At 43.6% G+C, this 25129-nt stretch overlaps 3 protein-coding genes across 6 annotated transcripts in view; all 3 read left to right on the top strand.

Annotated features, from left to right (window-relative positions):
• The first annotated feature begins 8673 nt into the window (after nt 1–8673).
• Nucleotides 8674–16335, top strand: prdm4 (PR domain containing 4). The gene is made up of 11 exons (XM_084175294.1): nt 8674–8718; nt 9480–9536; nt 9654–9769; nt 9877–10065; nt 10214–10948; nt 11125–11274; nt 13508–13626; nt 13766–13851; nt 13953–14527; nt 14770–14938; nt 15220–16335. The coding sequence occupies exons 3-11, from the start codon at nt 9655–9657 to the stop codon at nt 15527–15529; spliced, it is 2448 nt and encodes an 815-aa protein (XP_084031420.1). The 5' UTR covers nt 8674–8718; nt 9480–9536; nt 9654; the 3' UTR covers nt 15530–16335.
• Nucleotides 16336–16484: 149 nt separating this feature from the next.
• On the top strand, nt 16485–22324 carry tmem209 (transmembrane protein 209). Of its 3 annotated transcripts, XR_014614087.1 has the most exons (16): nt 16487–16535; nt 17367–17533; nt 17652–17710; nt 17859–17990; nt 18127–18353; nt 18603–18795; nt 19036–19211; nt 19317–19388; nt 19493–19589; nt 19688–19813; nt 20080–20177; nt 20305–20419; nt 20506–20603; nt 20730–20803; nt 21017–21486; nt 21979–22324. XR_014614087.1 is itself a non-coding variant. In XM_084174329.1 (15 exons), the coding sequence occupies exons 2-15, from the start codon at nt 17394–17396 to the stop codon at nt 21069–21071; spliced, it is 1662 nt and encodes a 553-aa protein (XP_084030455.1). In that variant the 5' UTR covers nt 16485–16535; nt 17367–17393; the 3' UTR covers nt 21072–22324. The 3 variants fall into 3 exon arrangements, 2 of the variants coding, with proteins under 2 accessions (XP_084030455.1, XP_084030456.1); XM_084174329.1 differs by having other exon boundaries at nt 16485–16535; nt 21017–22324; XM_084174330.1 differs by having other exon boundaries at nt 16503–16535; nt 17370–17533; nt 21017–22324.
• A 913-nt stretch (nt 22325–23237) lies between these two features.
• Nucleotides 23238–25129, top strand: part of ahcyl2b (adenosylhomocysteinase like 2b) — a gene marked incomplete at its 3' end in the record, with an annotated part of 49290 nt that continues 47398 nt past the window's right edge. For both annotated transcript variants that reach the window (XM_084175311.1, XM_084175312.1), the window contains exon 1: nt 23238–23605. In XM_084175311.1, the coding sequence (XP_084031437.1) occupies nt 23279–23605 (327 nt within the window). In that variant the 5' untranslated portion in view covers nt 23238–23278. The remainder of the gene's footprint in view (nt 23606–25129) is intronic.

Here is a 25129-nt window from a genome sequence, read left to right as displayed (position 1 = left end):
CATGGGTGCACCTCAGCCACGCTCAAGGTCCTAAACGATATTATAACCACGATCGATAACAGACAGTACTGTGCAGCCGTCTTCATCGACCTGGCCAAGGCTTTTGACTCTGTCAACCACCGCATTCTTATTGGCAGACTAAATAGCCTTGGTTTCTCAAATGACTGCCTCGCCTGGTTCACCAACTACTTCTCAGATAGAGTTCAATGTGTCAAATCGGAGGGCCTGTTGTCTGGACCTATGGCCGTCTCTATGGGGGTGCCACAGGGTTCAATTCTTGGGCCGACTCTTTTCTCTGTGTATATCAATGATGTCGCTCTTGCTGTTGGTGATTCTCAGATCCACCTCTTCGCAGACGACACCATTTTGTATACATCTGGCCCTTCATTGGACACTGTGTTAACAAACCTCCAAACGAGCTTCAATGCCATACAACACTCCTTCCGTGGCCTCCAACTGCTCTTAAACACAAGTAAAACTAAATGCATGCTCTTCAATCGAACGCTTCTGGCACCCGCCCACCCGCCTAGAATCACTACTCTCGATGGGTCTGACCTAGAGTATGTGGACAACTCCAAATACCAAGGTGTCTGGTTAGACTGTAAACTCTCCTTCCAGGCTCACATTAAGCATCTCCAATCCAAAGTTAAATCTAGAATCGGCTTCCTATTTCGCAACAAAGCCTCCTTCACTCATGCTGCCAAACATGCCCTCGTAAAACTGACTATACTACCGATCCTTGACTTCGGCGATGTCATTTACAAAATAGCCTCCAACACTCTACTCAGCAAATTGGATGTAGTCTATCACAGTGCCATCCGTTTTGTCACCAAAGCCCCATATACTACCCACCACTGTGACCTGTACGCTCTTGTTGCCTGGTCCTCACTACATATTCGTCGCCAAACCCACTGGCTCCAGGCCATCTATAAATCACTGCTAGGCAAATCCCTGCCTTATCTTAGCTCATTGGTCACCATAGCAACACCCACCCGTAGTATGCGCTCCAGCAGGTATATCTCACTGGTCATCCCCAAAGCCAACACCTCCTTTGGCCGCCATTCCTTCCAGTTCTCTGCTGCCAATGACTGGAACGAACTGCAAAAATCTCTGAAGCTGGAGACTCTTATCTCCCTCACTAACTTTAAGCATTAGTTGTCAGAACACCTTACCGATCACTGCACCTGTACACAGCCCATCTGAAATTAGCCCACCCAACTACCTCATCCTCATATTGTTATTTATTTTGCTAATTTGCACCCCAGTATCTCTATTTGCACATCATATCTTGCACATCTATCATTCCAGTGTTAATACTAATTGTAATTATTTTGCACTATGGCCTATTTATTGCCTTACCTCCATAACTTGCCACATTTGCACACACTGTATATATATTTTCTGTTGTATTTTTGACTTTATGTTTGTTTTACCCCATATGTAACTGTGTTTTTTTTTTTATCGCACTGCTTTGCTTTATCTTGGCCAGGTCGCAGTTATAAATGAGAACTTGTTCTCAACTGGCTTACCTGGTTAAATAAAGGTGAAATAAATAAAATTTAAATAAAATGCTGAAAGGATGGATGACTCAAATCAACTTGCTTTCAGTTCATCATATCAGTGTCAAATAATCGAGGATTAAACATTATTAATTCTCTCTAAAAAAAGTTTGGGGATTTTTTTCCAATCATTTTACTGGCACACTGAGTCACTGACACAATTGAAAATGTCAAAAGGAATATAGATCTACACAATTATATCTGTAGTGGCCTGTTTTCAAGAGTGATGAGATGACACTGTATATGTACAATGCAGTGCAAACCACTTACTGTACCTATGCAAAATATATTTGGGTTAAGGTCATTCTAAGCCTCACACTGGTTTACAAAGGCAAACCAAGATACCCTCATGCCTGGGGCTGGCCTGGGGTGCACTATCTCCATGAGTGAAACATTGTGCAACTTTTGACCTGATTTATTTTATTTACCTTTTATTTAACCAGGGAAAAACACATTGAGACCTAGGTCTCATTTGCAAATGTGCCCTGGGAACAATACAGATAAGAAAATTATACACAATTTAAAACACAAAATTTTATAAATAGCAAATATTATATACACATAAACAATTAAACAAAACAAACACATTTATCAATGTAAAAATCCCTTTCTCCTAAACTGACCCTGAGACAACAAAACATCCAAATGAAACATTACTTGGAGATTATTCCACATGATATGGGCCTGGTTGGAAAAGGCAGATTTAGCAAACTCTGTGGATACACGTGGAGTCTCCAGCATTAACCAACACTGATCTAGTGTTGTAATCCGAGTTTCTATATTTCAACAATGATGTTAAGTAAATTGGTAGTTTATTGAGCAAGGCTTTATAAACAAACACAGAATAATGAAGTGACCTACGTGTTTTTAGCGAGGTCCAACCAACTTTATGATAAAGGATGCAGTGGTGAGTGTCAAAACTGTCAGATGTTATAAAACGAAGTGCGCTATGATATATTGTACAGTTCGTTTTACACAGTTCTAGAAACTTAACTCTCCACTGTCGCTGTTCTTTGATTCGCCGTCGCTGTTGCATTATGTCATCTTTGGCACTGGCACACGGCTGCGCATCTCTCCAGCTGACATTTCAACTATCCCACCACCACTGGACAAGTTGACATCTAACAGACTCTGCAAGTGTTTTATGTAGTATATTGCAGCACGCAGTGTCTCCACTTTGCTGAGTCTTTTGTCCTCGAACTCTTGGGGAAGATGCTCCTGGAGACGTGCGTAACCCTCGTTTACGCAGCGCACTCGCTGCCGTTCCCTTTCGTTCCTTTTTCGAATGAATGCTGGTTCGAATGAATAGTCATATACACCGATGTGGCTGTGGAATGGGAAATATGAGAGACTCCCTGCGAATCTCTGACCGTACACAGGATCCAGGTAGGTTGTTGTGTCCAGGGGAAAGGGCAGTCCAAACGTGTCCTTGTAATGCGCTATCTGGTGATCCATTGAGAGGCCGAGCGCTATGGGTCGGACACATGGCCTGCGCTCAAATAATCCCTTCTTGTGGTCCGACATCTCTCTGCAAATACAAAAATCATTTAGGGTTGACTTATGCTTATGATATAGGCTATTCATTATAACACACAACTCTTTGATTAGCCTATAATCATGTAAACTATGAAACACATCCCACCGATGGTTTTATTGGAAATTATAGGCTATTTCTAACTTTCATGCATCTTAATTTTCCCAACACCTAAAAGCCTTCGAAATTACAGTGTAAAATACATGGCACAGACTAAAACATTTCCATTAATTCCACAATTTAATTAATGACCTGAGCTTACCTCCTCACAGAGTCTTCATAATCATCTCTCATCATGCGTTATCTCCTTTCCCCGTTTATGTTTGTCTATGGAAGTATGCAGGTGAAATTGTAACCTGTTAGAAAACAAGTTGTCACATCCCCATTCCCTCTGTCTGTGAATATCTCTAGTTTTTGTTGGTTATCGTGCCAGGTGGGTGTGATCCTAAACTGGGCGGAGAGAAAGAGATATGCAACCCTTTCTCTGAAGACAACACTACAGTATGCTATGTATAGGAGTAGACATGTATTACTGAAAAAAAAACAGAATAATTAGGGATATACAGTTGAAGTCAGAAGTTTACATACACCTTAGCCAAAAACATTTAAACTCAGTTTTTCATAATTCCTGACATTTAATCCTAGTAAAAATTCCCTGTCTTAGGTCAGTTAGGATCACCACTTTATTTTAAGAATGTGAAATGTCAGAATAATAAAAAATAAAAAATAAAAATATGCCATTTAGCAGACGCTTTTATCCAAAGCGACTTACAGTCATGCGTGCATACATTTTTTTGTGTATGGGTGGTCCCGGGGATCGAACCCACTACCTTGGCGTTTCAAGCGCCGTGCTCTACCAGCTGAGCTACAGAGGACCACAATAATAGTAGAGAGAATGATTTATTTCAGATTCTATTTATTTCATCGCATTCCCAGTGGGTCAGAAGTTTACATACACTCAATTAGTATTTGGTAGCATTGCCTTTAAATTGTTTAACTTGGGTCAAACGTGTCGGGTAGCCTTCCACAAGCTTCCCACAATAAATTGGATGAATTTTGGCCCATTCCTCCTGACAGAGCTGGTGTAACTGAGTCAGGTTTGTAGGCCTCCTTGCTCGCACACAGTTTTTCAGTTCTGCCCACACATTTTCTATAGGATTGAGGTCAGGGCTTTGTGATGGCCACTCCAATACCTTGACTTTGTTGTCCTTAAGCCATTTTGCCACAACTTTGGAAGTATCCTTTGTCCATTTGGAAGACCCATTTGCGACCAAGCTTTAACTTCCTGAATGATGTCTTGAGATGTTGCTTCAATATATCCACATAATTTTCCTTCCTCATGATGCCATCTATTTTGTGAAGTGCACCAGTCCCTCCTGCAGCAAAGCACCCCCACAGCATGATGCTGCCACCTCCGTGCTTCACGGTTGGGATGGTGTTCTTCGGCTTGCAAGCAACCCCTTTTTTTCTCCAAACATAACTATGGTCATTATGGCCAAACAGTTATATTTTTGTTTAATCAGACCAGAGGACATTTCTCTAAAAAGTATGATCTTTATCCCAATGTGCAGTTGCAAACCGTAGTCTGTCTTTTTTATGGCGGTTTTGGAGCAGTGGCTTCTTCCTTGCTGAGCGGCCTTTCAGGTTATGTCGATATAGGACTCATTTTACTGTGGATATAGATACTTTTGTAACTGTTTCCTCCAGAATCTTCACAAGGTCCTTGGCTGTAGTTCTGGGATCTTAACCACTAAGCTACCTGCCGCCCCATTACTAGCTTGTTCAACCTCTCTTTCATAACGTCTGAGATCCCCAGAGATTGGAAAGCTGCCGCGGTCATCCCCCTCTTCAAAGGGGGTGACACTCTAGATTCAAACTGTTACAGACCTATATCCATCCTGCACTGCCTTTCGAAAGTTTTTGAAAGCCAAGTTAACAAACAGATCACCGACCGTTTCGAATCCCACCGTACCTTCTCCGCTATGCAATCCGGTTTCCGAGCTGGTCATGGGTGCACCTCAGCCACGCTCAAGGTCCTAAACGATATTATAACCACGATCGATAACAGACAGTACTGTGCAGCCGTCTTCATCGACCTGGCCAAGGCTTTTGACTCTGTCAACCACCGCATTCTTATTGGCAGACTAAATAGCCTTGGTTTCTCAAATGACTGCCTCGCCTGGTTCACCAACTACTTCTCAGATAGAGTTCAATGTGTCAAATCGGAGGGCCTGTTGTCTGGACCTATGGCCGTCTCTATGGGGGTGCCACAGGGTTCAATTCTTGGGCCGACTCTTTTCTCTGTGTATATCAATGATGTCGCTCTTGCTGTTGGTGATTCTCAGATCCACCTCTTCGCAGACGACACCATTTTGTATACATCTGGCCCTTCATTGGACACTGTGTTAACAAACCTCCAAACGAGCTTCAATGCCATACAACACTCCTTCCGTGGCCTCCAACTGCTCTTAAACACAAGTAAAACTAAATGCATGCTCTTCAATCGAACGCTTCTGGCACCCGCCCACCCGCCTAGAATCACTACTCTCGATGGGTCTGACCTAGAGTATGTGGACAACTCCAAATACCAAGGTGTCTGGTTAGACTGTAAACTCTCCTTCCAGGCTCACATTAAGCATCTCCAATCCAAAGTTAAATCTAGAATCGGCTTCCTATTTCGCAACAAAGCCTCCTTCACTCATGCTGCCAAACATGCCCTCGTAAAACTGACTATACTACCGATCCTTGACTTCGGCGATGTCATTTACAAAATAGCCTCCAACACTCTACTCAGCAAATTGGATGTAGTCTATCACAGTGCCATCCGTTTTGTCACCAAAGCCCCATATACTACCCACCACTGTGACCTGTACGCTCTTGTTGCCTGGTCCTCACTACATATTCGTCGCCAAACCCACTGGCTCCAGGCCATCTATAAATCACTGCTAGGCAAATCCCTGCCTTATCTTAGCTCATTGGTCACCATAGCAACACCCACCCGTAGTATGCGCTCCAGCAGGTATATCTCACTGGTCATCCCCAAAGCCAACACCTCCTTTGGCCGCCATTCCTTCCAGTTCTCTGCTGCCAATGACTGGAACGAACTGCAAAAATCTCTGAAGCTGGAGACTCTTATCTCCCTCACTAACTTTAAGCATTAGTTGTCAGAACACCTTACCGATCACTGCACCTGTACACAGCCCATCTGAAATTAGCCCACCCAACTACCTCATCCTCATATTGTTATTTATTTTGCTAATTTGCACCCCAGTATCTCTATTTGCACATCATATCTTGCACATCTATCATTCCAGTGTTAATACTAATTGTAATTATTTTGCACTATGGCCTATTTATTGCCTTACCTCCATAACTTGCCACATTTGCACACACTGTATATATATTTTCTGTTGTATTTTTTACTTTATGTTTGTTTTACCCCATATGTAACTGTGTTTTTTTTTTTATCGCACTGCTTTGCTTTATCTTGGCCAGGTCGCAGTTATAAATGAGAACTTGTTCTCAACTGGCTTACCTGGTTAAATAAAGGTGAAATAAATAAAATTTAAATAAAATGCTGAAAGGATGGATGACTCAAATCAACTTGCTTTCAGTTCATCATATCAGTGTCAAATAATCGAGGATTAAACATTATTAATTCTCTCTAAAAAAAGTTTGGGGATTTTTTTCCAATCATTTTACTGGCACACTGAGTCACTGACACAATTGAAAATGTCAAAAGGAATATAGATCTACACAATTATATCTGTAGTGGCCTGTTTTCAAGAGTGATGAGATGACACTGTATATGTACAATGCAGTGCAAACCACTTACTGTACCTATGCAAAATATATTTGGGTTAAGGTCATTCTAAGCCTCACACTGGTTTACAAAGGCAAACCAAGATACCCTCATGCCTGGGGCTGGCCTGGGGTGCACTATCTCCATGAGTGAAACATTGTGCAACTTTTGACCTGATTTATTTTATTTACCTTTTATTTAACCAGAGCTGGTGTAACTGAGTCAGGTTTGTAGGCCTCCTTGCTCGCACACAGTTTTTCAGTTCTGCCCACACATTTTCTATAGGATTGAGGTCAGGGCTTTGTGATGGCCACTCCAATACCTTGACTTTGTTGTCCTTAAGCCATTTTGCCACAACTTTGGAAGTATCCTTTGTCCATTTGGAAGACCCATTTGCGACCAAGCTTTAACTTCCTGAATGATGTCTTGAGATGTTGCTTCAATATATCCACATAATTTTCCTTCCTCATGATGCCATCTATTTTGTGAAGTGCACCAGTCCCTCCTGCAGCAAAGCACCCCCACAGCATGATGCTGCCACCTCCGTGCTTCACGGTTGGGATGGTGTTCTTCGGCTTGCAAGCAACCCCTTTTTTTCTCCAAACATAACTATGGTCATTATGGCCAAACAGTTATATTTTTGTTTAATCAGACCAGAGGACATTTCTCTAAAAAGTATGATCTTTATCCCAATGTGCAGTTGCAAACCGTAGTCTGTCTTTTTTATGGCGGTTTTGGAGCAGTGGCTTCTTCCTTGCTGAGCGGCCTTTCAGGTTATGTCGATATAGGACTCATTTTACTGTGGATATAGATACTTTTGTAACTGTTTCCTCCAGAATCTTCACAAGGTCCTTGGCTGTAGTTCTGGGATTGATTTGCACTTTTTGCACCAAAGTACGTTCATCTCTAGGAGACAGAACGCATCTCCTTCCTGAGCGGTATGACGGCTGTGTGGTCCCATGGTGTTTATACTTGCGTACTATTGTTTGTACAGATGAACGTGGTACCTTCAGGCATTTGGAAATTGCTCCCAAGGATGAACCAGACTTGTGGAGAATTTTTTGGGCTGATTTCTTTTGATTTTCCCATGATGTCAAGCAAAGAGGCACTGAGTTTGAAGGTAGGCCTTGAAATACATCCACAGGTACACCTCCAATTGACTCAAATAATAATATAATAATAATAATATGCCATTTAGCAGACGCTTTTATCCAAAGCGACTTACAGTCATGCGTGCATACATTTAAAGCCATGACATCATTTTCTGGAATTTTCCAAGCTGTTTAAAGGTACAGTCAATTTAGTGTATGTAAACTTCTGACCGATTGGAATTGTGATACAGTGAATTATAAGTGAAATAATCTGTCTGTAAACAATTGTTGGAAAAATTACTTGTGTCATGCACAAAGTAGATGTCCTAACCGACTTGCCAAAACTATAGTTTGTTAACAAGAAATGTGTGGAGTGGTTGAAAAACGAGTTTTAATGACTCCAACCTAAGTGTATGTAAACTTCCGACTTCAACTGTACTTTTGACAGCAAAATGATAGGGATAGCGGGGCCAATGGGAGATAGAACTGTCAAACAAAAGCCATGTCTAATTTGCGTATTGAATCTAAGTCAATTAATTTAAGTTACATTTACAAAGCTGTGGAACTGTGTAGGCTAAAAACCTTTTTGTCATGGTCGGTGATAAAATTGAAAAACAGAGAGGCTTTGGCAAATGACCTTAGATCAGATTTTCGTCCTGCAGCGCTGCTTCTTGCTTGCGCATGCTCAGTGTGTCACGCTGTCATGGACCCGAACAGAGAGGAAGTATTTTGGTACGTTAGCTTTTGTTTTCTTAAAATGTCCACTTACTGTATGCTACGCTTTTATCTATTGCATGAATATACAACATCACAGCATTGTCTTTGAGTCGTTAACGTGAGCTATACGCTCAAATAGGGATCGTAACGTTTGTTAGATGAAATTGATAGTTTTTTCTTGATTCTCGTTAACTAGCTAACGTTAACGTTACTGTTAGCTAGCTATTCTTAGCAAGCTAGATAGATAGATAGCAAGCTAGCTAGATAGATAGCCAGCTAACTACATTACGAATGGTATTAATGTGGATAAAAGGTGCATTATGCAGAAATCGTTATGCCTTTTCCTAATAGTTCGCCTAATTTAAGTTTGTGACAAAACAAACAATGGATAGTGTAGAGAATACTTTTTCCATCTAAACCGCTGTGAAATATATTTTAATTAAACCAAAAATATTGTGCATTCAGCTGTTTGAAGCTGGTGTACAAAACCGAAAGTTAAAAAAATTATCTTAGACTTGCTTTCAATGAGAATGACAGATCTATAAGTCAAATTTCTATGCGAATTTGGTCGGGTCGCCCCAAAAAGTTACATACTGCATACTTTGTTGATAGGGTCACAGGTCAGTGGCTCTGATTTGGGACTGTAACATGTTCTATTAAAGAGATATCTTGTTGCTAGCAAGCTAACTCCTGCATTGTGTCATATTTTGCAACATGTTTTGGTGAATGTGACATGAAGCAAATTGATGATTGAACTCTGTGTCTATCCACTTTAGCCGGCAGAATGCACACATTTCACAGTATCTTGGATGAGCACACACTGCCGAAGTCAGGTATCTAACCACTGTGATAGACTTTCCACACACATGTAATGTTTTTTTTAGTCAGCCTCAAATGGGATATTACACAACTTTTTCTAACACCTTAGACGTTTGTTGATTCCTCTCCAGAATGAATGACATGAACCTCAGCCCTGTTGGGATGGACCAGTTAAGTGTGCCCTCTGTGAGTGCCAGTCATCTGGGTCTACCCACCTCCCCAAACCACAACCCCATCACTACACCAGGTAAAACACATTAACTTATCTGGTAAAACTATATTTTTCTTATATTGTTTACATATTTACTGTAAATATAGTTGTTGATACATTCATTTTGTCCTCCTTTTCTTCAGGCATGTCTGTTGCAATACCCAGCCTGGGGCCCTCTCTTGGGTCTCTGCCCTCTGCTCTGTCGCTCATGCTGCCAATGGGTCCTCTTGGTGACAGAGGGGTCATGTGTGGCCTTCCAGAGAGGAACTACTCATTACCTCCTCCTCCCTACCCACACCTGGAGAGTAGCTACTTCAGACACATACTGCCAGGTAGGGCTGAGCACTTCTCTTAACCACTGAATGTAATCTCCATTGTATCTCTCATGGATATGTTTAGGATTCATAATATTACACCATAAGATGTTAACTGATCTATATGTACGTGGATTGGAAAGTATTTCTCTTTCTCTCTATCAAGGTATCCTGTCTTACCTGGCAGACCGGCCTCCCCCTCAGTACATTCACCCCAGCAGTCTTAACATGGACGGGACTCTCTCTGTGTCCAGCCAGAACCCCTCAGGGCTGGACCCTTACAGTGGCCCTGGAGGACCTCTGGAACAAGGCCTGGTGTCCCTGGACTCCCGTCAGGTCGGTGGCCAGGTAGACCTCCACCAGGGTGGGGGCCACGAGGTGCAGCTGGACTCCACAGGGCTGAACATAGAGTCCCGAGTCAGCAGCCCCATTTCCCCAGACAGGATGGGAGAGGAGCTGGCCAACATGGAGGGGGTGGTGGGGGCTGAGAACCAGCACCAACTGGGAGGGAGAGGCCAGAACCACGAAGGCCTGGGAAGAGTTGAGTCCTCTGGGGGCGTGATGCCCCTGCACGGGCCTGGCCTTGAGCTTCCCGTGGGGATGGAGCCAGAGCACCTAGGGGGCCGGGTGGGGAACTCGGGGGGAGGGGGTCTGGGGGAGTCTTTACACGGCTCAGGGGAGCTGAACTCTGGGGTGGTGAGTGTGGTGCTCACCCAGTCCCAGCTAGAGCCTGTGTCCCTCCATGATCATTCGGGCATGGGCCTAGAGCCAGCCAACGTGTCTCCCATCACGGCAGAGGTGTCCCTGGGGCCAGAGAACAGCCTGTTGCTGGTCAACTCCACCCTGCAGCTGGAGGACTCCACCTCCAACAAGGAGAACATGGTCACTGCCTTCACCATCTGTGAGTAAAAGGGAAGGATGGCGGACATTTTGGTTTGTAAGGGAAATTTGAGCTTGGTAATGTATAAAGCTATACTAGCTTACTGTTGTTCTGTTCTCGTGATCCATTGGAAGTCTTTGAACTTCTGATCTGTATATCTTTGTCCTAACTTGTTGTTTTATTGTGTTTGTGAACAGGGTGTACGCTGTGTGAGCGCTCGTATCCCTCTGACTGCCCAGAGCACGGCCCAGTCACCTTTATCCCTGACACGCCCATCCAGAGCAGAGCCCGTCTGTCTCTGCCTCGCCCGCTCTGCCTCCGCATCTCTGTAGCTGACGATCCTTTAGGTATGGAAACCCCTGTGGAGATGCAAGTTCACTTCCAATGTCCTGTTTCTCTCAATCTGTGTCCTGTGTCCTTTCAGTCTTATTGCTTATACACTGAGTGTATAAACATTAAGAACACCTTCCTAATATTGAGTGATCAGAATGGCCTCAATTCGTCAGGGCATGGACTCTACAAGGTGTCAAGTGTTCCACAGGGATGCTGGCCCTTGTTGACTGCAATGCTTCCCATGGTTGTGTCAAGTTGACTGGCTGTCCTTTGGGTGGGGGACCATTCTTGATACACACAGGAAACTGTTGAGCGTGAAAAACCCAGCAGCGTTGCAGTTATTGACACAAACTGGTGCTCCTGGCACCTACTACCATACCCTGTTCAAAGGCACTTCAATATTTTGTCTTGCCCATTCACCCTTTGAATGGCACACATACACAATCCATGTCTCAATTGTATCAAGGCTTAAAAATCCTTCTTTAACCTGTCTCCTCCCCTTCATCTACACTGATATTTTCTCATTTTTCTCTCTCATGAGGAGGGAGGATAATTAAAGTTCACCGAAGTAACAAGTAAAGGTAGACCTATTAATTAGTTAATATTTTGTTAATGAATTATTAAGTGATTAAAACTCAAAAGTTCCGTTACCAAATTGGTAAGAACACCTCCACATCGCTGATCCTCAACACAGGGGCCCCACAACGGTGCGTGCTCAGCCCCCTCCTGTACTTCCTGTTCACCCATGATTGCGTGGCCACACACGCCTCCAACTCAATCATCAAGTTTGCAGACGACACAACAGTAGTAGGCCTGATTACCAACAATGACGAGACAGCCTACAGTGAAGGCCCTGGCGGAGTGGTGCCAGGAAAACAGCCTCTCCCTCAACGTCAACAAAACAAAGGAGCTGATCGTGGACTTCAGGAAACAGCAGAGGGAGCATGTCCCTATCCACATCGACGGGACCACAGTGGAGAAGGTGAAAAGCTTCAAGTTCCTCAGCGTACACATCACTGACAATCTGAAATGGTCGACCCACACAGACAGTGTGATGAAGAAGGCACAACAGCGCCTCTTCAACCTCAGGAGGCTGAAGAAATTGGGCTTGGCCCCAAAGAACCTCACAAACTTTTACAGATGCATAATTGAGAGCATCCTGTCGGGCTGTATCACCGCCTGGTACGGCATCTGCACCGCCCGCAACCGCATGGCCCTCCAGAGGGTGGTGCGGTCTGCCCAACGCATCACTGAGGATACACTGCCTGCCCTCCAGGACACCTACAGCACCCGATGTCACAGGAAGGCCAAAAAGATCATCAAGGACATCAACCACCTGAGCCACGGCCTGTTCACCCCGCTATCATCCAGAGGGCGAGGTCAGTACAGGTGCATCAAAGCTGGGACTGAGAGACTGAAAAACAGTTTCTATCTCAAGGCCATCAGAATGTTAAATAGCCATCACTAGCCGGCTACCACCTGGTTACTCAACCCTGCACCTTAGAGGCTGCTGCCCTATATACATAGACATGGAATCACTGGCCACTTTAATAATGGAACACTAGTCACTTTAATAATGTCTACATACTGTTTTACTCATGTCATATGTATATACTGTATTCTATCCTACTATATAGGGGCGGCAGGTAGCTTAGTGGTTAAGAGCGTTGTGCCAGTAACCGAAATCCCAGAGCCGACTAGGTGAAACATCTGTCGATGTGCCCTTGAGCAAGGCACTTAACCCTAATTGCTCCTGTAAGTCGCTCTGGATAAGAGCGTCTGCTAAATGACTAAAATGTAAATGTATATTTTAGTCAATGCCACTCCGACCTTGCTCGTCCTAATATTTATATATTTCTTAATTCCATTATTTTACTTTTAGAATTGTGTGTATTGTTGTGAATTGTTAGATACTACTGCACTGTTGGAGCTAGGAACACAAGCATTTCACTACACCCGCAATAACATCTGCTAAATATGTGTATGTGACCAATACAATTTGATTTGATTTGAACTATACTATACTTTGTTGTACTCTACTGTACTGAACTCTACTGTACTGAACTATACTCTACTTTACTGTACTCTGAACTCTACTGTGCTGTACTGAACTCAACTGTGTTTGGCATACATTTTAAGTGAAAAATCTTAGTCTCAGCACAATTCCGTTACTGCCCAATCAAAAACAACATATAGCTTGTTTGCCCCTCATCAATATCTCTATAAGTGTGTGTGTGTGTCTCTTAGGAGTGTTTGCCCGGGACATCATTCCTCCCAGGACCTGCTTTGGGCCCCTGGTGGGACAGCACTGTAGCAACATAGACCTGCAAGACTGGCCAGACAAGGACACCCCTCAGATATGGAAGGTCAGTGGCTTATACTATACACATCTCCTCATTTAGATTTCAGATGACCTTATAATAGAATTTCATGTGTCAATCAAATGTAAATTATGCAGATGAAGGAAGGCACCATTCTGACTAGTAGATGGTGGTGTTGTTTCAGATGTTTCACAACAACGTGCTGGAGTTCTGTATTGTGACCACAGATGAGAATGAATGCAACTGGATGATGTTTGTCCGCAAGGCAAGGTAATTATCACTTAGTGAAGCCACCTCATGGATTTGGATCAATGTTATTATCTTGTATCCAAAATGGCTTCCACTCAGATCTGTGGTGTCTCTGTGAGCAGGACCAGAGAGGAGCAGAACCTGGTGGCCTACCCCGACAACGGGAAGCTGTTCTTCTGCACATCCACTGAGATCCTCCCAGACCAGGAGCTGCTCTTCTACTACACCAGGGACTACTGCAGGCAGATGGGGGTCCCTCAGGTCCCAGAGGGCCAGGTGTGCCAGTGCGGCAAAGAGTGCCAGTCCTTCGCCGAGCTGAAGTCGCATCTGAGCAGCCACAACAACCACGGCCACCCCCATTCCCACAGCCCCAGCCAGGACCACCACCAGGACCACCACCAGGAGGGAAAGCTACCCAGCGGTACCTCCAGCTCCTCCTCATCCCCCTGGGCCTGCCACTCCCACAACAGCAGCCACTCAAATAACACTAATAACTCTGGCTCCAACACACACTCACACAGACACTCGCTTGAGAGGAAGTACAAGTGCAGTATGTGCTCGCGGGCCTTCACCACGTCCACTAAGCTCAACGTGCACTTCATGGGACATGTGGGGATGAAGCCGCACAAGTGTGAATACTGCAGCAAGGCCTTCAGTGATCCGAGCAACCTGAGAATGCACCTCAAGATACACACAGGTAGAGGATGGGTGGCGTGGCCTACACTCACACGTGCACACATATACACATTGACATGGGACCTCTGAACATAGCAGCTTAGCATTATCTGTGTCAGTCTCAGGGGTGCTTTTAGATTAGTCAAGATATTATTGAAGTTGTTTTAAAAGACATGATGGTTCTACTGTATATCAGGTGATTATATGGTCTACATATGCTTCTCGTACAGGTTTTACTCATTCTAATCTCTTGTGCTCCCACAGGTCAGAAGAACTACAGGTGTAATGTGTGTGAGAAATCATTCACTCAGAAGTCCCACATGGCGTCTCATATGGTGATTCACACGGGGGCCAAGAACTTCAAGTGTGACCTGTGTGACAGGATGTTCATCAGGAAGCAGGACCTCAAGCAGCACATGTTCACACATATACAGTAAGTTAAAACTAAACCAAGCTATTGACATGAGTAGTATGCAAAAAGTATCTGCTCTAGTTCATAGCCTGTAACCCAGGGCCCAAAGTTTCTGCTCAGGTCACATGGCCAGGGAAAACTAATGGACGCCAGACGTAAGACATATTGGTAAACATATTTTATAAAGTATCTGGATTTACATCAGTCTATTTTCCTCTGTTCTTATCACCATTTCCCCTCCCCCTTCTATCCCTCTGGACTCTTTTCTCCACCCCTCTTCCATCATCATTCCCAACGCACAGAGAGCGTCAGATCCACTGCCCCAAGTGTGACAAACATTTCTTGAGGACCAACCACCTGAAGAAGCATATGAACTCCCACGAGGGCCGCCGGGACTACATCTGTGAGAAGTGTGAGAAGGGCTTCCTCACCAAATACCACCTCACCAGACACCTCAAGATCTGCAAGGGCCCCAAGACTAGCCGAGGGGCCCAGGAGGAGGAGGAGGAAGATGGGGAGGATGAGGAAGAAGAGGATGATGATGATGATGATGAAAAAATGTATGCACTCACTAACTGTAAGTCGCTCTGGATAAGAGCGTCTGCTAAATGAGACTGATAGATCCAGATAGCAGAGACTGTGGGTTAGAGGGATATGATTCTGAGAAACCGTTGTCGCCACACAATTGACTGTGACTTCACTGTGCCATTACTAGATATGTTTATTTATTTACTTATTTTTAACTGTTTGTTTGTTTTGCCAAAATCTAATTTGTTGTGTCAGGTTAAGGTTTATTTTCTCATCAAATATCAGTTTAATATTGGGCACAATCAAACAAGGATAATCCAGATTGGGATGTAGAGGTACTGTATAGGCTTCATGTTTTATTTCTTCAGGTTCATTTTCCTTGCCTGACGACTCATCCTGAATTTTATTCCGCTGTTCTATCATCGTTCCATACATCCATCCTAGAAGTCGTTTGTGCCGACTTCAAAATGACGTAATTAATGTAGGACGGCTCTGGCCCAACCCCATCGGTTTCTGGGACCAATCAGTATGTGTTTGCGTTCTCAAAGAGTCTGGGAGGAAAGCAAATCCAGACTCATCGTGGAGAAGACACGTTAGTGGGCGTGCTGTTTGGCCGGAGCGGTGTGACTGGGTAGCCAGGCAATAATTTTCCTATAAAAAGTTATCATGTTTGAACTCAAAAGACATGGCCTTTTAACCCACAATAAAAAAAATATATGTTTACAGTGGTCATCTCTTTATGGAATAGATACTGAGTTTGAGTTGGTCTCTGGATGCTGATGTTAGATGCTGGCTCTGCTGCTGGATGAATGTTGAAGAGGTACACATTGTGATGTGTCGGCCACTTCTTTTTGTATGTATGTGCAAATATATGAATAATGTTAAACGTCTGAATTTCTTATTGATTGTGATGACGTAACAAAATATTCCATTCCACATCTCATCTGTAACAAGGTGTTACCCAAACGACATCTCAGCAGCATGTTTTGAAAAGGTGCGGGTGTACGGAACGGAAGTAGTTACACTGCTCTAGAACATTACACTTCCGGTTGAAATACAACATTTGTGCAGCGCCGTTGAAGCGAACCGGGTGTGTATGAAATTTACTTTGTATTTACTCTATTCAATTACACTTATTGGTGGTATAGCTGACTAAGTAAAAACAAGTTAAACGAGTTGGTAAAACAAAAGTAATACTTTGCCAGCGATTCAGTGTTTACGTTAGCTAACTAACTGTTGACGTTAGCATGCTATGCTAGCCAGCAAACTGATTGCCAGAAGATACTGACCCTACCGTTACGCTTGTTTACACTGAGCTGCACTGTGGTAGGAAAGCAATCATGGTTACATTACCACACAGTGGACCCGGTGTGAGATATGGGTCGGAAAACGTAGCTCGATGCAGGGATGGGATAGGCCAGTGACACTACTCCAAAATGTACCATTATCCACACTGATACATTGAGAAGATTGAAACACTGTTAGTTTTCCCAGAAAACTGCCCTTTTCGGCTTCATGCCAGCTAGCAGTAGCGATTGCAGACATTTTGGAATTACAGTGTCAGGCAATCAGCTCCTTTGTTCAACATGATGTGCCATTCCATAATGGCTGCTGCTAGCTAGCATGAGGACGAAAAGGGCAGTTTTCTTGGAAAACTAGCAGTATTTATATCTTCTCGATGGAGCAGTGTGGATAAAGGTAAAATTTGGAGTACAGTGGCATATCCCATTGCTGCGTTGAGGTACGTTTTCCGACGCATATCTTGCGCCGGCTCCATGGTGTCTTAATGAAACTAACCATGATTGCGTTCCGACCCCAGTGCTGCTCAGTGTAAGAAAGTGTAAAGGTAGGGTCGGAATCTTCTGAGTGTCAGACACACTGGTTTATTTAGAAACTAGCTAACCGCTCTGTCTGAATTTAGCAGCCGACAGTGTGACGTTATGTGGACATGACTCTGACGAAACAGGAAGACATGTCTACTCTCATCGACAGGACGATGAGGATGAGGAGGGAGGAGCAGGCGCGCCAGGTGGTCCTCGCCTGGGCAGTCCTCAATGTGTCGCTAGCTGGCATGATCTGCACTGAGATGTAGGTTGTGTTTTCTTGTCAACAACTGACTCGCATGATTAGTAATCTGTTGCTAATGCCTAACTAGAAGCAAGTGGTGCCAATACCTCGCACAGTAATATGTAAATTTTCCTCTCAGGTCAGGAAAACTGCTGAGCCTGTACTTCAACATCTCTTATTGGCCTATCTGGTACATAGGTGAGTGCTCTGCTGTGTAGTTCATCGAGAGAAATTAAGCATTGTTTTGGGAGGGAATGGCCAGGTGTGGCACTGATGCACACTGGTTCCAGATGAGCCATAACCTGTCAAATTCATATTATCTCTCCTTCCTTTTCCTTTCCCACAGAGCTGGCCTTTGCCTCAGTTTTCAGCCTCAACGCCCTGTTTGACTTCTGGAAGTACTTCAAGTACACCATGGCCCCCTCCACCATCGCTGTTACCCCTGACCAGCACCGCCTTCTTGGCCTCAGAAACTCAGGTGAGTCATTGGCTGCAAAGTGGTTAAGGTGATGGTGTTATCTATGAACCCCAAATACAGTGTATCCCTCTTGTACGTTTGTCTTTTTAAACTGCCCAAATCAATCAATACTATGTTGGTGTTCATCTCCACTCAGGTATCCAGGCGTCACCCCCGCTGAAGCAAGAGAAGCAGGAGGCTCAAGCCCCGGCTCAGTCGTCGCCCCTCCAGGGTCAGAGCGTGCTCAGCTTCAGTCCCTCCAGGCCGGCCAGCACCAGCCCCAAGTTTTCCCCCAGCTGTGTTCCTGGATACAGCCCCCTTTTGAGCAGCCCGTCCACCCCGGGCAGCGGGGGACACTTCTCCCCCTCCCTGGCCTTTGGAAAGGTCTGTCAGACTCACAATGCTCTCTGTTATCTTGCTATCAATCTGACGCATTTGTGTTTGTCAATTAATCGGGTACACTAGAGGTGTTACTGTAACCATGGGCCGTATCTAGCTACCATTATCCTTTCAAGTTTCTTGTGTTGTGGCTACCACTTTTTGGTTTTCCTTACTTGTCATGTCTGAAATCTACTGGCATGAAGACAGGGAGATCATGCGTTCCCATTTGTAACAGCTTTCTGTTGATTTCAGTTGAACTACAGCCCCCCCTCATCCTACCCCAGCAGCATTGGCCCAGTGGATGGCACCAGCCTGAGGGCACGCTACCGCACCTCTCCCTCCGTGTTCAACTCCCCCGGGGGCAAGGAGGACTACATGGAGTCCCTGAAGACCCTGGACAGGTTCCTCCGCACCGAGGAGGAGAAGAGCCACCGCAGTCAGTTAGGTATGAGTGTAACGATGTAGCTTAGCTCTTATTACCATTTTCACAATGCGTTACTACTAGTGAAACTGGTCTGGATAAAAAACAGACCATGGCTCACTTGATAAAGAGATGTCAATCCCAATGTGACTTTCTTGATTAAATAAAGGATAACAAATAATAATGAACTCCAACTGAGCTTTTGTGTCTCAACTGTGAAGAGCATTATTGTAATATCCTGTATGCATCCTTTGACTTTCTCAGGGAGCCCAGAGTCGGTGTCGCCCTCCCACAGCCCCACATTCTGGAACTATAGCCGCTCGGTGGGGGACTACGCCCAGAGCCTGAGGAAGTTCCAGTACCAGCCGGCCTGCCGCTCCCAGGCCCCCTCAGCCAGCAAGGACGAGACGGACCTGGGCTCCAAACAGGCTGCTGAGGAGGTCCGAGGGATCAATCAATTCATCAGTCAATCAATAAAATAACTATTCTTTATATTACCAGAGGGAAATGGGTTTTCCTAGCAGGAATTTATTTTTGATCTGCAGGTTTGGGCCAGAATCACAACCAGTCGTCTCGTGGTGGACAGCATAGACAGCTGGATGGCCAAGCTCAGAAATGTAAGGAGATATAACAAGCTTAGAAGTAACACTGAAGCTCTGGTAAAATCTGGAATTTTGTTGGAGAAAGTGGTTGATAAGCGTGTAGTTTCTCTTTCTTTCAGTGGATAAATGACACCATTCTAGTGCCACTGGTGAAGGAGATGGACTCAGTGAATGGCCAGCTAAGGAGAATGGGCTGCTCTGAGCTCCAGATCGGAGGTATTTACTGCCCATATGCAATGGGGCATAATGGGAAATATAGTTTACTCTGGGCCGGTTATACTTACCCTGTCTGTCTCTACCACCCTATTCAACAGAAGCCAGTATAGCCAGCCTAAAACAGGCTGCTGTTTTGAAGGCCTCAGTCATCCCCACCATGCCTGCTATTGTGCAGTACCTGGACATCACCCCTAACCAAGAGTATCTAGTGGAGAGAATCCGAGGTAGGCCTATGAGAGGCAACACTGTAAGTCGCTTTGGATAAAAGCGTCTGCTAAATGGCATATTATTATTATTATATTATTTTGAATCCTTGCTTATTCACTGTGCTATATTCCTGTCATACTATATGTGTCCACAACTGACGGACCAATACATTAGAGCCAAAGCAGCTAAGATTCTAGAGAAATTTGAGTCAAACGTCATAAGACTTGATGAAAGCAGAAATGGACATATCATTATTGACAGTGTGTTTGTTTCCCCTTGTCAGAACTGGCCCATAGTGGCTGCATGAGTTCTTTCCGCTGGAACAGGGGCGGGGATCTCAAAGCCAGGAAGTGGGACACAGACCTCCCTTCAGACTGTGCTGTGAGTCTCATCCATCACCTCTAGTCTAGACCAAAAAAGTATGGTCTGACCTATTCCTGTCACTATGACGATAGTGAGAGGTCAACATGGGGTGAATGCCAAACGTGTTGTGTTTTCTGTCCATTAGATCCTCATGCATGTGCTGTGCACATACCTGGACTCCCGACTCCCGCCGCACCCTAAGTACCCCGATGGAAAGACCTTCACCTCGCAGCATTTCACCCAGACGCCAGACAAACCTGGTAAGGCCAAGCAGCACAACACACACAGAATGGACATCGTTCTTCTTCTATTCTTTACTGATACCCTGTTCTTGTTTCTTGAATAGACGTGACGAATGAAAGCCTCTTCTGCATTCACCAAAGTAGCACCAATCCCCCGCACTACCAACTAATCTACCAGGGCAATGTCTACAGCCTGCCCAAGGTAAGAACCAATCTGTGCCTCTTTTGTCCCTATGGCCTTTTTGGACATGCCTTTGGTGAGTGAGATGTATCTGTCAAAAACCACATGTGCTCCATTCATTTGAGCCCCCTCTGATTGTGCTCACAGGGAAGGAACAACCTGTTCCACACTGTTCTCATGTTCCTCTTCGTCATCAAAACCAAGGAGTCTGGGATGCTGGGGTGAGTACTCCCAACTATTCCACTGTATAAATGTATTTAAACTTCCCAGTCCAAGGTGCCATCACTGTAATAAGCTCTTTGTGATAAAAATGTGCTGCTATGTCACTTTAGTAAAGGAAACTTGTCAAGACCACATTATATTGACAATCAATCTCTATGTAAAACATTATTGTTTTAATTGCACATAAGTTGTACCCGTCTGTCTTTTTACAGGAGAGTAAATCTGGGCCTATCAGGCGTGAACATCCTGTGGATATTTGGGGACTGATGCAATCTTTCTCTATTCTTGAGCATTTCACAGCAGAATGTCACAGAGGACTTTAGAGGGCAGATACTTCCTCAAATATTTTGTCACCTCAAGGTTTGATTGTGAAACAATAAATCGTAGCTTCTGATAAGACTATTCTGTAGATGTTAGTTACCATAACTGTCCTCAGATTCAGGTTAATAAGGAAGCACTTACGAGAGTAACATTTTGTTGTACATTTGTTCAGTCATTTTCTCCGTTTTATTTAATTTGAAAGTAGTTATTGTCATTTGTGACATTTTTAAATCAAATTATTACAAAGACCATTACGTTTAGTTTGATATTATGGTGCATCAAAAACAACTGTACTGTATTTTAACTCGGCATCCACAATTGACTCAATTTTGTAAGTATTTTGCGAATGTATCAGAATAGCGTCCTTGTAAATAGTATATCACAGGTTTGTCTGGTGGATTGCATTGGATTAAACCCTCCTGGCTTGAATGTATGTTATTGTGTTTTCCTTTTTGTATGAATTGTTTGTGAGAGCTTGAATATTGCAGCTAGAATGCTTGAGTTCTTCCTTTTTGTTGAGTGACAGGCTTTGGAGTGGTAGTAATGTTACATTTAACATTTAAACATTTTTGTCATTTAGCAGACGCTCTTATCCAGAGCGACTTACAGCATAAGAAAGCATGGCTTTGTTTACTAGGGCTGCAGTTACTTGCATTGGCATGCACATTATGTCTATTCTAACTAGAAGTTTGTTCCACAATTCAAATGCTAGATAGATACAAAGACATGGCCTCCTGTAGCTCAGTTGGTAGAGCATGGCGCTTGCAACGCCAGGGTTGTGGGTTCGATTCCCACGGGGGGCCAGTATGAAAAATGTACGCACTCATTAACTGTAAGTCGCTCTGGATAAGAGCGTCTGCTAAATAACTAAAATGTAATGTACATGGTATGCCTTTTAGAATTTCAAGATTATGGAAGGTTCAAAGTAAATTGCTGTTTATTTTTATTGTCAACATGTCTTTACATGGAGAATTCTGATGTATACTGGTCAAAGAGGTGCCTTTATGATAGGTTGTGTGAATGTCATTCATTTTGATAAAAAATGGAGGCTGATTCAAAACTGGTAAAGGGCTGCATGGACTTGTGTGGGCTCATGAGGACTCCAATGCACTCCAAACCCCCTCATTCAATAATTTGGAATTGTTTGTAGTGATGTGGTTTTCAATTGAGACATGGAAATAAACTTACTTGATTGAATTCATCCGTCTATGATTGAAAGAAAATTGATGTTATCCATATGTTTTTATTAGAGTTCATCGTTAGTTTGTACTCTGTAAATCACGTCATTGTTATCAATGCGGATAGATTGCGGCGTGAGAGCTCTAAATTACATTACCAGAACCCACCCCACGGTGGCAGTATTTACTCAATATGAGAGATTTTTGGCTTTTCTTTGCTCCCAGAACCCATTTTCTCCAGATTGACATAATGAAATGTGCATTGAAAGAGGGGGTTGTCAAGTAAACGTTTTCCACTAATGAAATATTAATATTTTTCAAATGGCATTGTGTCATGCGATGCAGAGCTGAAAGGCTTCAAGTTACATACATACATTTTGCATTGCGTTAATATCAAAATACAGTATCAATGTTTTGTTACTGTAATGTCACTGGTGCATTTACTTTGTATTCTTGCGTAGAGAACTACATGTGAGAAATGTACAAATTCCTTTCCATTTCTTTATGAATGATCATACTGTTCTTTCAGATATTGTCAATGTGGTTTGGATACAAGACTTGAATCAAATATGAATTGTCATCACTAACTGGCTATATATAATGTTTTGTAGTACTGCACTGGTCGTCCTCGTTAAATACAAACTTAATCTACCATAATGCATTTGAAAGGGTAATACTTATTGGGAGATGTAGTTATGTACTGTTATCTGTCAAATTATTTGGTAAGGCTCTGAGTCAAAGTCATTTTATGTAGCTAGTCTATTTCCTCTTTTGTTTTGATAGTATCATAAATAGTTTTGATAGTATCATAAATAGTGCTTGTATGGCATTGATCATTTGAACATTCCACTAAATGTTTAGTGAGACTCTTGAAAACTACGAGGACCACAATGCCTTGCTTTTAATCAGTACTCCGCCACTCACAATCCGTCGCCTTGTTACGTGTTGGGAAAAGGACTTCGCAAAATAGCAGCGATGTCAGTCCAGGTTTTGGTAGCGAAAATGGCCGAGGTCGAATTAAAAGACGTCCCCAGCAAAGAAGTAACACCCGAATCGCCTCTTACGCCAAAGGCAGATGATAAAGGGATAGTTGAAAACGAACCAAAAGCTATCATTACTTCGACTACTACCCCAACGATGGAGCCTATCGTAAAAACAGGGGACCCGAGCCCTGGTTTTCTTACCCCGAACCCTAAGATGCCGCAGGCGTCCGCGATGAAACGGACAGATCCACAACAAAACGGTGGAGAAGCGTTTGTAAATCGCGACGGTACTGTGGCAGAGGCCCCAAGATTGAAAAAGGTGAGTGCGAACGTAAATGGGATATTGGCATTTATTATGATATTCTGCTCAGTGCAGATGCAAGGTTTTTTTGTTTGCAATGCTAACTAGCCAGAAAGCTAGGAATCTGGTATTGTGTGACGATGGCTGTAGCTCAAAGCTAGCAATAAAAAGCAGTTTTGCTGCTGCCTGACTTGTCTTTGTCGCTAGTCAGACAAGTCGTTTTTATAAAGCTTATCAGCAAGTAACGGCAACGTTAGCTATATCATATTTGTAAGGGTATTGTGTTTATAGGAGCAGCCACATATCCTAGCATACATACTGTCTAAAATGAAACTTGCTGGTGCGCTGTCGTGGCGCTGTGAGAAATGCCGATGTTGGGACAACAACGTGTATATGTAGCTAAACTATTCTACCTGGTGATGGTTTTGTTGAAGCGTTTCAAGACTCACTCACGCCCATGTCACAATTTTGTCCTGACAACGTAATAATGTTATGTACACACGTTCATCAAAATGTTAGTTTTGTTGCCACAATGTAATTGTTAGCTAATGGACATTTGACACATTTACAACCATGGCAATACAACTAAAACAGCATTAGTCAAATCGTGGTGATGGTCATGGTAGTCAAATACATTCAACAGACTGTTGTAAGACCTTATTTAAATGCTGTTCAACATGCTGTGAGATTATCTGAATTTGCATGGGGGATCAGGTGAGTCTGATCAGGGAAGAAGCAGCTTTGAAGGCCAGTTAGGCTACATCACCTTATCACAATTTTTTGCCACCATAACCTCACCACAACAGTAGTAGACTCATCTGACTCGTCTGTCACACCTTTGTCAGCTATTTCTTATCTCATTCAGCCTGGCAATAGATCACATAGCCTACTTATGGGAGTTTCCATCATTCAGGTTTAGTCTGCTAGGCTCTCCCGCGGCTATACATCACCCGAAAGATTTAGGCCTATGTGTGTTCCCTGTCTCAACACCTCTTCGTCAGGAGGTGTTTGGCAAAGCTCTCAGCTCAATGAATCTTATCTCCTCAGCGTCATGGAAAGTTCTGATCTGAACAGAAGAGAATAATGGGATCAAGGTTCAAGGAAAGTAAAACTTCTCTGATAAGTAATTCCTTGAAAAGACTGGTGTCGACTAGGCTTAAGAAGCCTCATAAATGGTTGTTTATGATTTATAGCCTGTGATCGCTGTCATAAAGCTATTAATCAAAGGTGTTCAAATCAATGTTGTGAAAGGCAGTTCATTTGCAGATGGCAATGAAATGATGTGCTCTCTTCTTCAGGATATGAAGTAGGGTCATAATTGGGTGTACAACATTACAGCAAATGCCAATTTATGTGTCCAAGTTTGTGCAGACCCTCCCTAAAACATAGATTGGTTTATAGCAGTGATGTAATTCCTAGTCCCCAAATAGGCAACAGATCTGACAGAACACCCTCACACTATTCTGCCGCCAAGCCAGTGGCTATGAACACTGAACACAGGACTGGAAAATAAAGGCCACAGAGAGAGAGAGAGGGAGTGAA

This window comes from Coregonus lavaretus (genome assembly GCF_964263955.1).
Source record: "Coregonus lavaretus genome assembly, chromosome: 13".
Classification (NCBI taxonomy): Eukaryota; Metazoa; Chordata; class Actinopteri; order Salmoniformes; family Salmonidae; genus Coregonus; species Coregonus lavaretus.
Note: the sequence above shows the minus strand (reverse complement) of the source record. Positions and strands in the feature narration are given on the sequence as shown.

What these genes read in the sequence shown, in the direction of transcription:
- prdm4 (XM_084175294.1), top strand. Translation starts at nt 9,655, where the DNA reads ATGAATGACATGAACCTCAGCCCTGTTGGGATGGACCAGTTAAGTGTG. An exon ending in CTTCAGACACATACTGCCAG is followed by an intron (nt 10,066 to 10,213) that starts GTAGGGCTGAGC and finishes CTCTCTATCAAG; the next exon opens with GTATCCTGTCTTACCTGGCA. An exon ending in CACATGTTCACACATATACA is followed by an intron (nt 14,939 to 15,219) that starts GTAAGTTAAAAC and finishes CCCAACGCACAG; the next exon opens with AGAGCGTCAGATCCACTGCC.
- tmem209 (XM_084174329.1), top strand. Translation starts at nt 17,394, where the DNA reads ATGACTCTGACGAAACAGGAAGACATGTCTACTCTCATCGACAGGACG. An exon ending in CCAAACAGGCTGCTGAGGAG is followed by an intron (nt 19,212 to 19,316) that starts GTCCGAGGGATC and finishes TTTGATCTGCAG; the next exon opens with GTTTGGGCCAGAATCACAAC. An exon ending in CCAGACGCCAGACAAACCTG is followed by an intron (nt 20,420 to 20,505) that starts GTAAGGCCAAGC and finishes TTTCTTGAATAG; the next exon opens with ACGTGACGAATGAAAGCCTC.